At 51.0% G+C, this 16700-nt stretch overlaps 1 protein-coding gene across 1 annotated transcript in view; it reads left to right on the top strand.

Moving 5' to 3' along the window:
- Positions 1–16700, top strand: part of SRCIN1 (SRC kinase signaling inhibitor 1) — a 57231-nt gene that overhangs the window by 9471 nt on the left and 31060 nt on the right. The window contains 1 exon segment of the mRNA XM_053965210.1: positions 11672–11695. Coding sequence (XP_053821185.1) covers positions 11672–11695 — 24 coding nt within the window.

Raw genomic sequence — 16700 nt, 5'->3', positions numbered from 1 at the left:
CTGGGACTGCAGCCGGAGCCGGCCCTATCGATTCCCTCAGTTCCCTCCCCCGCCTCGCCAGCGATTCCCGGCTCGTTCCAGCAGAGCTGGCTGGGAATGGGGGCTCTGGAGTCAGGTGGAGCTCCGCGGGGCACCCCACTTCTCCTCGTTTTGGGTTTTTTATGGAAGTCCCCAGGGAGTGGGTAAAAAACAGGCTGGGGACAGCGATGACAGCCCCGGGGGGGCAGAATGAGTTTGTGGGAGTCGGGCAGGGAGATGCCCAGGAGGTGCCCACCAGGAATTGGAGGTGGGATGCTCCCCTCTGCACAGCCGAGCTCCCGGCGCTCCCCCTGGAAGGGCTGTGAACATTCCTGCTCTCCCTGGCACACACGGGCAGGGTGAAGGTGTCCATCCCTCCCTCCATCCATCCATCTGTCCATCTGTCCATCCTTCCATCCATCCATTCATCCCTCCACCCCCCATCCATCCGTCCATCCATCCATCCATCCATGGATTCCATCCATCCATCCATCCATCCATCCATCCATCCATCCATCCATCTGTCCGTCTGTCCATTCTTCCATCCATCCATCCATCCATCCATCCATCCATCCATCCATCCATCCATCCATCCATCTGTCTGTCCTTCCTTCCATCCATCCATCCATCCATCCATCCATCCATCCATCCATCCATCCATCCCAGCCATCCATCCATCCATCCATCCATGGCTTCCATCCATCATCCATCCCTCCCTCCCTCCATCCATCCATCTGTCCGTCCATCCATCCATCCCATCCATCCATCCCATCCACCCATCCATCCATCCATCCATCCACCCATCATCCATCCATCCATCCATCCATCCATCCATCCATCCATCCATGGATCCATCCATCCCATCCATCCATCCATCCATCCATCCCATCCATCCATCCATCCATCCATCCATCCATCCATCCATCATCCATCCATCCATCCATCCATGGATCCATCCATCCCATCCATCCATCCATCCATCCATCCATTCATCCCTCCACCCCCCATCCATCCGTCCATCCATCCATCCATCCATGGATTCCATCCATCCATCCATCCATCCATCCATCCATCCATCCATCCATCCATCTGTCCGTCTGTCCATTCTTCCATCCATCCATCCATCCATCCATCCATCCATCCATCCATCCATCCATCCATCCATCCATCATCCATCCATCTGTCTGTCCTTCCTTCCATCCATCCATCCATCCATCCATCCATCCATCCATCCATCATCCATCCATCCATCCATCCATCCATCCATCCATCCATCCATCCATCCATCCCAGCCATCCATCCATCCATCAATCCATGGCTTCCATCCATCATCCATCCCTCCCTCCCTCCATCCATCCATCTGTCCGTCCATCCATCCATCCCATCCATCCATCCCATCCACCCACCCATCCATCCATCCATCCATCCACCCATCATCCATCCATCCATCCATCCATCCATCCATCCATCCATCCATGGATCCATCCATCCATCCATCCATCCCATCCATCCATCCCATCCATCCATCCATCCATCCATCCATCCATCCATCCATCCATCCATCCATCATCCATCCATCCCATCCATCCATGGATCCATGGATCCATCCATCCATCCCATCCATCCCTCCCCCATCCACCCATCATCCATCCATGGATTCCATCTCTCCCTCCCTCCCTGCCCTCAGCTTTCCCGCTGTCCCTAACCCGAATTCCTCTGCTCCTCTCTCTCTCGGGGCTGGTGGCGGGTCGCTCCCCGCTGTGCCGGGGGTGGCTTTTCGGGGAGGGGACCCCGAAGCCCTGCAGCTGCCGGGGCGGCGAATCCGCTGTCCCTGCGGCTCCGAGGGGACAGAGGAAGGGCAGGGCGGGCTCCGGCAGCCGCTGCCGCTCGGGGTCTTCCTCACCCCCAGCTCTGCCGCGAACGGGGGTGCTCAGCCCCCCCCGCGCTGCCGCGGCCCCCCAGGGGCCCCTGCGGTGGGGAAGCGGCTGCTGTGACCCCCCGAGGGGACCCCAGCCCTTGTCCTTTGCGTTTCTCAAGGATTTACCCACCCGTGCCGGCTTTGGGGGCGCCGGATGGAGCGGGGGGGGGGGTCACCCCGGAGCTGCCGGGGGTCGGCCGGCCGGGAGCGGCGCGCTGCTCGCTGCCGGCTTTCACCTTGCCCGTCCCTATTGTGTTTGGTCCACCTACGCCGTGCCGTTGCCATGGCCACCGTGCCATCTGATCTGCCCGGCTCCTGCCAGCTTCCCCTGCCCTGCCCTGCCCCAAAACCTCCGGCCCCCACCTCCGGGGACACCTTGACCCCCGGCTGCGGGGGCTCCGGGGCGCTCCCGCATCGGGCAGCGATAGATCCGAGCCCCCCGCTCCGCTCGGGAGGCTGTGCCCAGAGCTAAATGCGGCCCCCAGGGCACCTGCGGCGGGGAGCGGGGCTGACCTTGGCCGGGGCTGCTGCACGGGGGAGATTTGGGAGCCCCAGCATGGCTGCTCCTCGGCAGAGCACGTCCTGATGCATTGCTCCGAGCAGGCGCTGCGGATTCGCCTCCTCGCAGCGGGAGAGGAGGAGGCTGGAGCCAGGGCCAGGGGGAAAAAAAGGCACCCCTGGCCAGCGGGGCTGGGGCTCTGGTGTCACCTGCGCTGTCCCCAGGGGCCGCGGCGGAGCTCAAGGCTGTAATTAGCGCTGATGGGCTTGGGGAGGAGGAGGTGCGGGGGCAGCTGGAGGGGCCTGGAGGGGAAAGTTGGAGCCGCGTGGTTGTGCTGGGGGTCTGTGCGGGAAGCCTGACGTTCAGCCGCCGTGACAGGCGGCGGTGGCATCTCTGATGTCACCTCGGTGGCCGTCAGAGCCCTCTGTGGGTGGAGGGGCAGCAGAGCCCAAGGCTCGGCCTGAAAACCTCACGGTGGGCTCTGGGAGCCTCCTGAGGAGCCCAGGTGTGACGGGAATGAGCCCCAGCCCTCCTGCACCCCAACGTGTCCCCAGTGTCCCCTCCCCTGGTCACGTTCGAGAGGTGCCTGCAACAACTGCGGGGCCTCAGGTGACAAAATCTGCAGCGCCCGCTCTCTCTGGTCACTGTTTGCATTCTTCTCCCTGTCTTGTCATGCTGCTATTTCCACTTTAATTCACTTTTGCTGGCTCTGAAAAGCATTAAAAAAAAATCACAAAACCCAAACAAAGAAAAAAAAAAACAACTTTAATAAGCAGAAACAGATTAAATTCACTTCGCCGTTATTTTTCAAGGAGATTTTTGTTTGTCAAGACGCGGTGCCTGAGGGTGGGGGACTCGATCGGAAGCTGGAACTCCTGGAAATGAGTTAATTAAAAAGCCGATGAAGCTGCCTCTGTCCTCCCTCGGAGCGCAGCGTGCCGGGGCGCGGCTGCCGCTGCTGCCCTTTCGAGGGGGACACGCTCGTGCCTCGTTAATCACCCACAGATTTGTGATTTAATTGCCATTCAGGGGAAGTCCCCCTCGGTCAAGGCGCTGACTCACTTGGATTTCATTTCATTTACCTCCCGTCTGCTCCTGGGACAGCCACAACCATTTCATTTATTTTCTCTTTTTTTTTTTTTTTTTTTCAAACTTAACTCCCAAAACATTTTCTTTTTTTTCTATTTTTCCAAACTTAACTCCCAAAATATTCCCGATTACATCACTCCAGCTCTGCTTTCCTGCCTCGTGTGTGTGCCCATCCCTCGGAGGGTTCACGGCAGCATCTCCACCCTCCTCCCCGCGCTTCGGGGACCCTGAGCTCCTCGTTCTTCCCTCGTTTGGCAGCACCACGGACATGACTCTCATTGTAATTATAAATCACAGCCTCTGTAATTCCCCGCACCTTTTGCAGAGTTGCTGCTGCAAGGAGCCGCCTGCTTTATGGCTCGGAACGAGGCTGTCGCTTCCAATCCTCTCCCGGCCCATTATCTCCCTTTGATGCTTTTGAAGAGCCAGCGAAATGTTAATTCCAGCTCGGCCCCCTCCTCTCCTCTCCTCTCCTCTCCTCTCCTCTCCTCTCCTCTCCTCTCCTCTCCTCTCCTCTCCTCTCCTCTCCTCTCCTCTCCTCTCCTCTCCTCTCCTCTCCTCTCCTCTCCTCTCCTCTCCTCTCCTCTCCTCTCCTCTCCTCTCCTCTCCTCTCCTCTCCTCTCCTCTCCTCTCCTCTCCTCTCCTCTCCTCTCCTCTCCTCTCCTCTCCTCTCCTCTCCTCTCCTCTCCTCTCCTCTCCTCTCCGGGCAAATCCAGCCTGGAAGGGGCTGGCAGGTGATGCTTCAGTTTTAGTTTTTCTATTTTTCACATCCTGTGCTGCTTTGGTGTGTGGGTCTGGGCTTCACATGAGGGGATGCTGAGCTCTGTGCACAGAGCACGGAGACAAAACAATTCCTGCTCCAGCTGGGACCAAGGACAAATGATCCAAAGCTCAGGCCCAGGAGCACAAACAGCGTGGGCTGGAGAGAGAAAAACAAGCAGGATGGGAGTGCCTGGGCTAAAGCTGGAATGGGACAATGAACTGCAAGGTGCAAATGGAGCAGAGCTGATCCCAGTGAGAGCCCCCGGGAGCGCTCGTGCATTTTGGGACCATTTGGGTTCATCTTGGGTTCATTTTGGTTCATTTTGTGACCATTTTGGTCCATCTTGGGTTCATTTTGGTTCATTTTGTGACCATTTTGGGTCCATGTTGGGTTCATTTTGTGACCATTTTGAATCCATCTTGGGTTCATTTTGAATCCATCTTGGGTCCATTTTGTGACCATTTTGGGTCCATCTTGGGTTCATTTTGGTTCATCCTGTGACCACTTTGGTTCATCTCGAGTGCAGCCCTGGCTGGGCTCTGGTGCTGCCCAAGGTGGATCCATGGAGGAGATCCTTTGAATAAATCCCTGCTCTGTTCTGTAACTCTGCCTGGCCAATCTCTCCATGGAGGAGATCCTTTTAATTAATTTATTCTCTTACTCTGCCCGGCCAATCTCTCCATTGAGAAGATCCTTTTCATAAATTTATTCTCTACCTCTGCCTGGCCAGTCTCTCCATGGAGGAGATCCTTTTCACAAATCCCTGCTTTGTTCTCTAGCTCTATCCAGTCTCTGTCCCCAGGTTTGGTGGGGCTGGGGGTGAGGCCTTATCAAGCCTGACCTAGAGCAGAGGCCAGGCAGAGTTAGAGAACAAAGCAGGGATTTGTGAAAAGGATCTCCTCCATGGAGGGACTGGCCAGGCAGAGTTAGAGAATAAATTAATTAAAAGGATCTCCTCCGTGGAGGGACTGGCCAGGCAGAGTTAGAGAATAAATTTATGAAAAGGATCTTCTCAATGGAGAGATTGGCCGGGCAGAGTAAGAGAATAAATTAATTAAAAGGATCTCCTCCATGGAGAGATTGGCCAGGCAGAGTTACAGAACAGAGCAGGGATTGATTCCAAGGATCTCCTCCATGGATCCACCTTGGGCAGCACCAGAGCCCAGCCAGGGCTGCACTCGAGATGAACCAAAGTGGTCACAAAATGGACCCAAGGTGGACCCAAAATGGTCACAAAATGGACCCAAGATGGATTCAAAATGAACCCAAGATGGATTCAAAATGGTCACAAAATGAACCCAACATGGACCCAAAATGGTCACAAAATGAACCAAAATGAACCCAAGATGGACCAAAATGGTCACAAAATGAACCAAAATGAACCCAAGATGAACCCAAATGGTCCCAAAGTGCCCGAGCGCTCCCGGGGGCTCTCACTGGGATCAGCTCTGCTCCATTTGCACCTTGCAGTTCATTGTCCCATTCCAGCTTTAGCCCAGGCACTCCCATCCTCTTGTTTTTCTCTCTCCAGCCCACGCTGTTTGTGCTCCTGGGCCTGAGCTTTGGATCATTTGTCCTTGGTGCCCAGCTGGAGCAGGAATTGTTTTGTCTCCCTGCTCCCAGAAACTCCGGGATGGGGCATTCCCAAAACTCTTTCCTCTGCTCTAAAAATCTCCCGACACCAAATTCCAGCTTGGGAATCCCAAAACTCTTTTCCTCTGGTCCAGGAATTTCCCAGCACCAAATTGCACCAATTCCAGTGCGGAGAGCTCGCCATCCCATAATATAAAACCCAGACCCAGAAACTAAAGCAGAAAAAAGATAAAAATTATAGTTTTATATAATATCTATATTGTCTATATTATAGAATATATAATTATATTACATATTATAATATATAATATACATAATATATATAATATATATAATATAAATAATCTAAATAATATACATAATATACATAATATACATAATATATATAATATAGAATATATTATATAGAATATAGAATATATTATATATCATATATAATATAATATAAAATAATATAATATAATATATATTATAATAATATATATAATATATAATATATATTATATATCTATTATATATATAATATAATATATATTATATTATATAGAATATATATAATTATATTATATTATATAGAATAAAATATAATATTATATATATAATATAATAATATAATATAATATAATATAATGTAATATAATATAATATGATATAATATAATATAATATAATATAATATAATATATATTATATATTATCTATGTTATATATGCTATATATATAAGTAATGTACAAGTAATATATTATATTATATTATATTATATTATATTATATTATATTATTATATTATATTATATTATATTATATTATATTATATTATATTATATTATATTATATTATATATTAGAAATATAATATTTATGTAATGCGGGGCGTGGCTGCGCCTGGCCCACGCCGGGTTTTGGGGCGCTGGGGTGGCAGGGCGGGCTGGGCACGGCTCCGCGGTGCCAGCAGTGCCAGCAGGGACAGCAGTGCCAGCAGGGACAGCAGTGCCAGCAGGGACAGCAGTGCCAGCAGGGACAGCAGTGCCAGCAGTGCCAGCAGGGACAGCAGTGCCAGCAGTGCCAGCAGTGCCAGCAGGGACAGCAGTGCCAGCAGTGCCAGCAGTGCCAGCAGGGACAGCAGGGACAGCAGGGACAGCAGTGCCAGCAGTGCCAGCAGGGACAGCAGGGACAGCAGTGCCAGCAGTGCCAGCAGTGCCAGCAGGGACAGCAGTGCCAGCAGTGCCAGCAGGGACAGCAGTGCCAGCAGGGACAGCAGTGCCAGCAGGGACAGCAGGGACAGCAGTGCCAGCAGGGACAGCAGGGACAGCAGTGCCAGCAGGGACAGCAGGGGCAGCAGTGCCAGCAATGCCAGCAGTGCCAGCAGTGCCAGCAGTGCCAGCAGTGCCAGCAGTGCCAGCAGGGACAGCAGTGCCAGCAGTGCCAGCAGGGACAGCAATGCCAGCAGTGCCAGCAGTGCCAGCAGTGCCGGCAGTGCCAGCAGGGACAGCAGTGCCAGCAGTGCCAGCAGTGCCAGCAGTGCCAGCAGTGCCAGCAGTGCCAGCAGGGACAGCAGTGCCAGCAGTGCCAGCAGGGACAGCAGTGCCAGCAGGGACAGCAGGGACAGCAGGGACAGCAGTGCCAGCAGTGCCAGCAGGGACAGCAGTGCCAGCAGTGCCAGCAGTGCCAGCAGGGACAGCAGTGCCAGCAGGGACAGCAGTGCCAGCAGGGACAGCAGTGCCAGCGGGGACAGATGGAGCCCCGCCAGTGCCACGGGGCGCTGGGCACGGCCCGCCTGGCACCGGCCACCCGCGCCAGGCTGCCAGGCCTGGTGGCGCTGGCACCGCGGAGGGGACGGGCAGCGCGTCCCTGTGCCCGGGCAGTGCCACACCGCCAGGGCTGCCAGGGAAAGGCGGCGTCCGAGAGAAATGCTGCGATATTGGCTCTTGGGAAATGTTCAGATATTTTAGAAGAGTAAAAATATTTCAAGGGTTTTTTAAAAAATATTTTTAAAAATATTTTAAAAAATATTTTAAAATATTAAAAATATTTCAAGTTTTTTTTTTAATTATAAAATATTTTAAAATATTAAAAATATTTCAAGGTTTTTTTAAAAAATATTTTTAAAATATTTTAAAATATTAAAAATATTTCAAAATTTTTTAAAATATTTTTTCAAAATATTTTAAAATATTAAAAATATTTCAAGGTATTTTAAAAAAAATTTAAAAAATATTTTAAAATATTAAAAATATTTAAAGGTTTTTTAAAAAAATATTAAAGATCTTTAAACATTTTAAAGTATTAAAAGTATTTAAAAGTATTTAAAATATTTTCAAATAGAAAATATGATCAATATATATAATACATATATTTTATATATATTTATATTTATATTTATATTTATATTTATATTTATATTTATATTTATATTTATATATTTATACATTATTAAATTATATTATTGTATTAAATAATATATAGATATTATTATAGATGATATTATATACTTATATTATTTATATATTATATCTATTCTATATTATTTATTTTTATATATAAAAATATATAATTAACACTTAATAGAATAAATATACAACAAGCTAATATAGTAGAATTTAATAGATAAAAACAGTTAAAAATATATTAAAAATATAAAATTTTAAATATATAAGTGCATAAACATTAAATTAATAAATATAAGAATAGATATAAATATAATAAATATAAGTTAATAGTTATAAAAATAGATAAATATTAAATTAATTAATGTTAAGATATAAAAAGTGATAAGAAAAGATATAAAAAAGTGATAAGAAAAAATATAAAAAGTGATAAGAAAATATATTAAATTTTTTTTTAATTTGGAAATATTTTTAATTTTTTAAAATATTTTTAAATATTAAAAAAAAACTTGAAATATTTTTAATATTTATAAATATTTTTTAAATATTAAAAAAACTTGAAATATTTTTAATTTTTTAAAATATTTTTTAAATATTGAAAAAAACTTGAAATATTTTTAATATTTTAAAATATTTTTTAAAGTATTTTAAAATATTAAAAATATTCAAAATTAAAAAAAAAAATTTTAATATCTTTTCTTATCACATTTTATATCTTTTCTTATCACTTTTTATATCTTAAAAAGTGCTTCCAAAGTAGCGCGTGCTCTTGGGGGAGTGCCAGCCTTTATTCTCTTTCTCTCCTCCTGCCCTTTATCAAGGTTTCACTTTTTTTTCTCAGGAGGGTTTCCACAGTGGGGTTGAGCCTTGTTTTCCCCGTGGCATCCCTGTGCCAGGGCAGGCGCCGGCTCTGTGCCAGCCCGTGCCCGCCGGCCGCGGTGCCCGCGCCGTGCCAGGGCAGCCGGGCCGGGATCCTGCACCGGCGAGGTCGGGCTTAGAACCCAGACTGGGAAGGGGCACCCAGAACCTGACTGGGGTCGGCCGCTGGCACAGCAGGAGGTTGGGAAATCTGGGATTTGGGATCATTCCCACCTCTGTGCTTCTCGGGGTGACCCCAAGAGTGCCAAAGTCCTTTTGTTTCCCAGCCCCGCGGCCACAGGAGGAGTCTGAATGCACAGGATCAGCTTCTCAAGGGTGTTCATTTCCCTGATCTAGAACATTCTCTCTCTGCCCTGCTGGGCTCTGTCAGCAGCTCGGCCATGGCATTCTGTCTGCCCTCAGGGCAGTGTTCACATTTTATACCCAAAACTCCGTGTGCCGTGGTTACAATAACGTGCCAATGTCTGTCATTGGTGTTGGACAGTGTGTCTGTGCCTGAAACCAACAGAAAAGTGTCACCAGCACAGCAGGACATGGAGGGCAAGGGGAAGGAGAAGGAGGTCAGGACATGCCCAAATCCCTCCATCTTGTACCCTCAAACCCCATTCCAAAAACCCCAAAATTCCACTTTTCCACCCTGTGTTAACTCAACACCCACACTGCTCAAACCCTCGTGGTTTGTAATTCCTCACACAGAGTTGGCAGCTTTTTTCCACGGGTTAAAATCGAAGCCACAGGTGGTTTTGATTTCGTGCCAAGGTCCCCGAGCCCCCTGCCAGGGTCTGGAGCCAGCCAGGGCAGCCACAGGGATGTGCTGGGCTCCCACAAGTGTTGGCCAAGGAGGGAAAGGGCAGAAAGGAGAGGTGGGGAGGGGAGGAGGAGCTGCCCAGGTGTGGGAAATGCACTTGCAAAGGATTTTTAATACTTGACAGAAAGTTTCTATATTTTTATGTATTTGTGTGTAAACACTGAGCCAGGGTGTGCTGGCTCAGGGGGGCCATGGAGCAGAGGTGACATTATTGAGAGACTGAACCAGAAACAACTTTCAACAAGTTTCAAAAGTGGCCTTACAAAAAGACCAGACATTTTAGAGAATTCAAACTGTGAAAGAACCTGATTCGGGGTCAGGTGCTGACAGAGCAGGAGATTGGGAAATCTGGGATTTGGGATCATTCCCATCTCAGTATTGACCAAGGAGGGCACAGGAGGGGAAGGGCAGAAAGGAGAGGTGGGGAGGGGAGGAGGAGGAGGAGGAGCTGCCCGAGTGTGGGAAATGCACTTGCAAAGATGCAAATAGGAAGTTTATTTGGTTTTGTAGAAAGATAAAACCTTCTTGGCAGAAAGTTTCCATAGTTTTGTCTATTTGTGTGTAAACACTGAGCCAGGGTGTGCTGGCTCAGCAAGGCCATGGAGCAGAGGTGACATTATTGAGAGAGAGACTGAACCAGAAACAACTTTCAACAAGTTTCAAAAGGTGGCCTTACAAAAAGACCAGACATTTTAGAGAATTCGAACTGTGAAAGACACTTTACAAAAAGAGCACATGAAGAAAAAATAGAAGTGATCCATATTAAAAGTAATAGCAGCATTGTGCAGCAAAATCTAATAGGCTAAAGAACATTCACAAGGTAATGGAACCAAGAAATGGGTTGGCTTTGAATAGAATAGCTTTGAGTTTTACATCTCTTGTGTCTCGCTGTCCATCAAGACTGATAATGATGTAAAATCTTTTAAAATGCCTCTCAGTTGCCCCACCCGGGGCTCGGTGAGAAGCTTCTCCAGTCATCCCAGAATCAGAAGTAAAATCCACCCTGTCATCCCAAAATAATAAATAAAATTCACACTCATCCCGAAATCAGAAATAAAACCCACACTCGTCCTGAAATGAGAAATATCCCACTCCTTGTCCCTAAACCCCACTCCCCTTCCCGGATCCACCTTCCCTCCAGCTGGGGCTTGGATGGGGCTGGGAACAGCCTGGAATTCTGGGATCCCACTGGAGCACAAAGGAGTTCAAATCCCTTCCCAGCCGAGCTCTTCCCGAACTTCCCGCAGCCCCGGCCCGGCCCCGGGGGGTTCCGGTGCCATCCCCGGGACAGGGAAGCTCGGGAGCGGTGCCAGCTGCCGTCCCCGGCGGTGGCACATCGCTGTGACAGCGCTGCCAGGGGCGGGAAGGCTTGGAAAATCCCCTGGGAAATGAACATTATCGTGACTTCCAGCGCCACCAGCAGCCACGCCGTGCCACCCCCTTTTCCCTCCTTTTTCACCCCGATTTGTTTCAATCCCCACCCCCTTTCCTGCTCCCCGAAATTCCAGCAGCCCTTTGGGAGGGGCAGGAACCAGGGCAGGTTTAAATCCGAGCTCAGAGCTTCTCAAAGGGGGAAAAAACACCAAAAATCAAACCAAGATGGAATGGAATTTAATGGAATTTATTTTTTTTTTTGTTGTTGTTTGTGTGTGTGTGTGTGTTTTCTTCTGTTCTTTTTTTCTTTCTGTTTTATCTTTTTTTTGTTGTTGTCGTTGTTAGCAACCCAACTACTGGAGCTTTAAGGTCAGTATTTCGGATTTTTCCCGCTTTCTCTTGGAAATGCATGTGGATGTGGCTCTGGAGGAGGAGGGTGGGATTTTTTTTTTGGATGAGAATTCCTGGGCTGAAGTTGTTTGGTCTCGGCTCAGCTGAAGCTGGAGGTGGTGAGAGGCGATTTTTGGGTTTGGGGTGAGCTGTGAGTGGAAAAGGATGGGAAAGGATAGGAAAAACATGGGAAAAGGATGGAAAAGGACGGGAAAAGCAAAAGGATGGGAAAAGGATGGAAAAGGAAAAGGATGGAAAAAGATGGGAAAAAGATGGGAAAAGGATGGGAAAGGAAAAGGATGGGAAAGGATGGGAAAAGCATGGGAAAGGATGGAAAATGATGGAAAAGGATGGGAAAAGGCCGGTTCTGGATGGGGTGGGAAGCTCGGAGTGGGGATCCGGGGCTTGCTCTGGTTTCCAGCCTCCTCCTCCTCCTCTTCCTCCTCCTCCCCCTGGAGCTGACCCTGCCCCTTTTCCCTGCCGGCCTCTGGGATCTGCCGCCTCTCCCGTTGCTCCGTGTCCCTTTGCCCAGCACCTCTTCCCGTTCCAGGCTCCTCATCCCTCTCATTCCCAAAAAAATCCCAGGGAAGGGGGCACGAGATGAGCTCGGGAGGCTCAGGATGTGCCAGCCCCACGCAGGAGGGATGGAAGGGGAGCAGGAACGGGGAATTCAGGCGTGGGTTTGGTGCTGGGAGAGTTTTAGAGGGAAGAAGAATGGGATTCCCAAGCTGGAGTTTGGATTCCCAAAGTGGAGTTTGGATTCCCAAGCTGGAATTTGGTGTTGGGGAATTTCTGGACCAGAGAAAAGAGTTTTGGGATTCCCAAACTGGAATTTGGTGTTGGGAGATTTTTAGACCAGAGGAAAGAGTTTTGGGAATGCCCCATCCTGGAGTTTCTGGGATCGGGATCAGGGCTTGGGAATGCCCCATCCCGGAGTTTCTGGGATCGGGATCAGGGCTTGGGAATGCCCCATCCCGGAGTTTCTGGGATCGGGATCAGGGCTTGGGAATGCCCCATCCCGGAGTTTCTGGGATCGGGATCAGGGCTTGGGAATGCCCCATCCCGGAGTTTCTGGGATCGGGAGTTCCGCTCGCACCGGGAGGGGACGGCCCCTTCCTTTAGTCCAGGGGTCGGGTTTAAAAGCCCTGATCCGATTTGAACGCTAATCCTGTTAACGGTGAGATCGGGATTAATTCCGGCTTAATCGGGATAATCCTGACAAAATGTTCAGCATTAGACGCAGGATGAGTTATTGCTGCCGGCAGCGGGAACGATTTTAATTTGGGGGCGGGGGGAGAGGGGAGGGGGCTGGGGAGGCGGCGCTGGAGAGGCCACAACCCCTTGGATGGGGGAGACCCCGGGAAAAACCCTCTGGGGCGAGTTCAGAGCACCCCGGGCCTCTCATTCCTTCCATTTCCACCCGAATTCCCTCCGGTTTTCCCAGTTTTTCTCCCCAAAACCCTTTGGGTGATGTTCAGAGCATCCCAGGCCTCTCCTTTCTTCCACCTCTGCCCCAAATTCCCTCCACTTTTCCCTCCTTTTCTGCCCAGCTCGGCATCTCCCGGCTCCTCCTCCGCCTGCAGAGGCAGGAGCTGGGATGCTGGAATTCCTTCCTGGTGGAATCCATCACTCGTTCCTTCCACTTCTGCCCAAATTCCCTCCACTTTTCCCTCTTTTTCTTCCCAAAACCCTTTGGATGTTGCTCAGAGCACCCCGGGCTTCTCCTTTCTTCCACTTCTGCCCCAGATTCCCTCCGGTTTTCCGCCTGCAGAGGCAGGAGCTGGGATGCTGGAATTCCTTCCTGGCGGAATCCATCGCTCCCGGCTGGTGCAGCTGAGGGGAAAGGCGGAGCGGAGGGCTTGGCTTCCAGCCGGGATCAGGTGTCCGAGCAGGGCGGCGCCACAGCCGGGAATGTCGGGCACGGGGATGCAGCTGGAACCTGCGGGAGGAGACACAGGCTCGGGAGGCTGAATTCCTCTTGGGAAAGCTGGTTTTTGATCAGGGATGGTCTATTCCAGCTGGGAATGCTGGGTTCTGGTCAGGGATGCTTGGTTCTGCTCAGGGATGTTCTATTCCAGCTGGGAATTCTGGGTTCTGCTCAGGGATGTTCTATTCCAGCTGGGAGTACAGGTTTCTCCTCAGGGGCGCTGGGTTTTGGTCAGGAATGTTCTATTCCAGTTGGGAATGCTGGTTTCCATGGATCCCAACCCATGGATCCCATCCCAACCCATCCCATGGATCCCATCCCATCCCATGGATCCCATCCCATCCCACCCCATGGATCCCATCCCACCCCATGGATCCCACCCCATGGATCCCATCCCATCCCATGGATCCCATCCCATCCCACCCCATGGATCCCATCTCACCCCATGGATCCCACCCCATGGATCCCATCCCACCCCATGGATCCCATCCCATCTCACCCCATGGATCCCATCCCATCCCACCCCATGGATCCCATCCCATCTCACCCCATGGATCCCATCCCACCCCACAGATCCCATCCCATCCCACCCCATGGATCCCACCCCAGGGCTCAGCACCAGATGGGATCTGGGCGGGACACCAGGATTAAGCGATGAGAGCGGGATGAGCCGGGATTAATCCCGATCCGTGTCCAACCAGGGGCCGGAGCCTCGGTAAATAACGGCGCCCGGGGCTGGCCGTGCCAGCCGTGCCAGCTGTTTTCCAGGGATTTCAGGGCTCCCTCGCCTTTATCCCCATCCCACCGAGGACCTGCAGGGGCCAAGGTGCTGCCAGGACCTGCCAGGCCCTGCCAGGGCCGTGCCCGGCTGCTCTCCGGAGCACCCTCGGTGCCCATGGGGCGCGATTTTGGGGGGTCTGGGGGCTCCTGGAGGGTGCAGCCCCCACCCCGGAGCTCAGCCCAGCCCGGGAGTCTCGTCCCGGTGACAGGAGAGGAGGGGAGGCCGAGCTTGGGGACAGGCGCCGCTGGTGGCATTGGGACAGCGAGGGATTCTCCAGCCCAGGTCTGTTTTGGGACTGGTCTCGGGGCTTTTGGGGCTGGTCTCGGTGGTTTTGGGGCCGATCTCGGTGGTTTTGGGGCTGGTCTCGGGGCTTTTGGGGCTGGTCTCGGTGGTATTGGGGCTGATCACGGTGGTTTTGGGGCTGGTCCCGGGGCTTTTGGGGCTGGTCTCGGTGGTTTTGGGGCTGATCTCAGTGGTTTTGGGGCTGATCTCGGTGGTTTTGGGGCCGATCTCGGTGGTTTTGGGGCTGATCTCAGTGGTTTTGGGGCTGATCTCGGTGGTTTTGGGGCTGGTCTCGGTGGTTTTGGGGCTGGTCTCGGGGCTTTTGGGGCTGATCTCGGTGGTTTTGGGGCTGATCTCGGTGGTTTTGGGGCTGGTCTCGGTGGTATTGGGGCTGATCTCGGTGGTTTTGGGGCTGATCTCGGGGCTTTTGGGGACGGTCTTGGCGGTTTTGGGGCCGATCTCGGTGGTTTTGGGGCTGGTCTCGGGGCTTTTGGAGCTGATCTCGGTGGTTTTGGGGCTGATCTCGGTGGTTTTGGGGCTGATCTCGGGGCTTTTGGGGCTGATCTCGGGGCTTTTGGGGCTGATCTCGGGGCTTTTGGGGCATGGATCAGACAGGACCCGTTTTCCTTTGGGATGGATCAGACAGGACCCGTTTTCCCTGGGATGGATCAGACAGGACCCGTTTCCCTGGGATGGATCAGACAGGACCCGTTTTCCTTTGGGATGGATCAGACAGGACCCGTTTTCCTTTGGGATGGATCAGACAGGACCCGATTTCCTTTGGGATGGATCAGACAGGACCCGTTTTCCTTTGGGATGGATCAGACAGGACCCGTTTTCCTTTGGGATGGATCAGACAGGACCCGTTTTCCTTTGGGATGGATCAGACAGGACCCGTTTCCCTGGGATGGATCAGACAGGACCCGTTTTCCCTGGGATGGATCAGACAGGACCCGTTTTCCTTTGGGATGGATCAGACAGGACCCGTTTCCCTGGGATGGATCAGACAGGACCCGTTTTCCCTTGGGATGGATCAGACAGGACCCGTTTTCCCTGGGATGGATCAGACAGGACCCGTTTCCCTGGGATGGATCAGACAGGACCCGTTTTCCCTGGGATGGATCAGACAGGACCCGTTTCCCTGGGATGGATCAGACAGGACCCGTTTTCCTTTGGGATGGATCAGACAGGACCCGTTTTCCTTTGGGATGGATCAGACAGGACCCGTTTTCCTTTGGGATGGATCAGACAGGACCCGTTTTCCCTTGGGATGGATCAGACAGGACCCGTTTTCCCTGGGATGGATCAGACAGGACCCGTTTCCCTGGGATGGATCAGACAGGACCCGTTTTCCCTGGGATGGATCAGACAGGACCCGTTTTCCCTGGGATGGATCAGACAGGACCCGTTTCCCTGGGATTGATCAGACAGGACCCGTTTTCCTTTGGGATGGATCAGACAGGACCCGTTTTCCCTGGGATGGATCAGACAGGACCCGTTTCCCTGGGATTGATCAGACAGGACCCGTTTTCCTTTGGGATGGATCAGACAGGACCCGTTTTCCCTGGGATGGATCAGACAGGACCCGTTTTCCTTTGGGATGGGTCAGACAGGACCCGTTTTCCTTTGGGATGGATCAGACAGGACCCGTTTTCCCTGGGATGGATCAGACAGGACCCGTTTTCCCTGGGATGGGTCAGACAGGACCCGTTTTCCTTTGGGATGGATCAGACAGGACCCGTTTCCCTGGGATGGATCAGACAGGACCCGTTTTCCTTTGGGATGGATCAGACAGGACCCGTTTCCCTGGGAAGGGTCGGGCACTGCCATGGCAGCCTGTGGGGCTGGGACAATCCCCGTGTCCCCTCCCCGAGGTCCCGGGCAGGGTGGAAATGTGGAAATGTGGAAATGTGGAAATGTGGAAATGTGGAAATCTCTGCCTCTGGGGTTGCTCCGGGTGCTGTTGGGAGCAGCTGCTCCATCCCGGCCCAGAA

Source organism: Vidua chalybeata, chromosome 26, assembly GCF_026979565.1.
Source record: "Vidua chalybeata isolate OUT-0048 chromosome 26, bVidCha1 merged haplotype, whole genome shotgun sequence".
Lineage (NCBI taxonomy): Eukaryota > Metazoa > Chordata > Aves > Passeriformes > Viduidae > Vidua > Vidua chalybeata.
The sequence above is the reverse complement of the archived record's forward strand: the minus strand, read 5'-3'. Positions and strand labels throughout refer to the sequence as shown.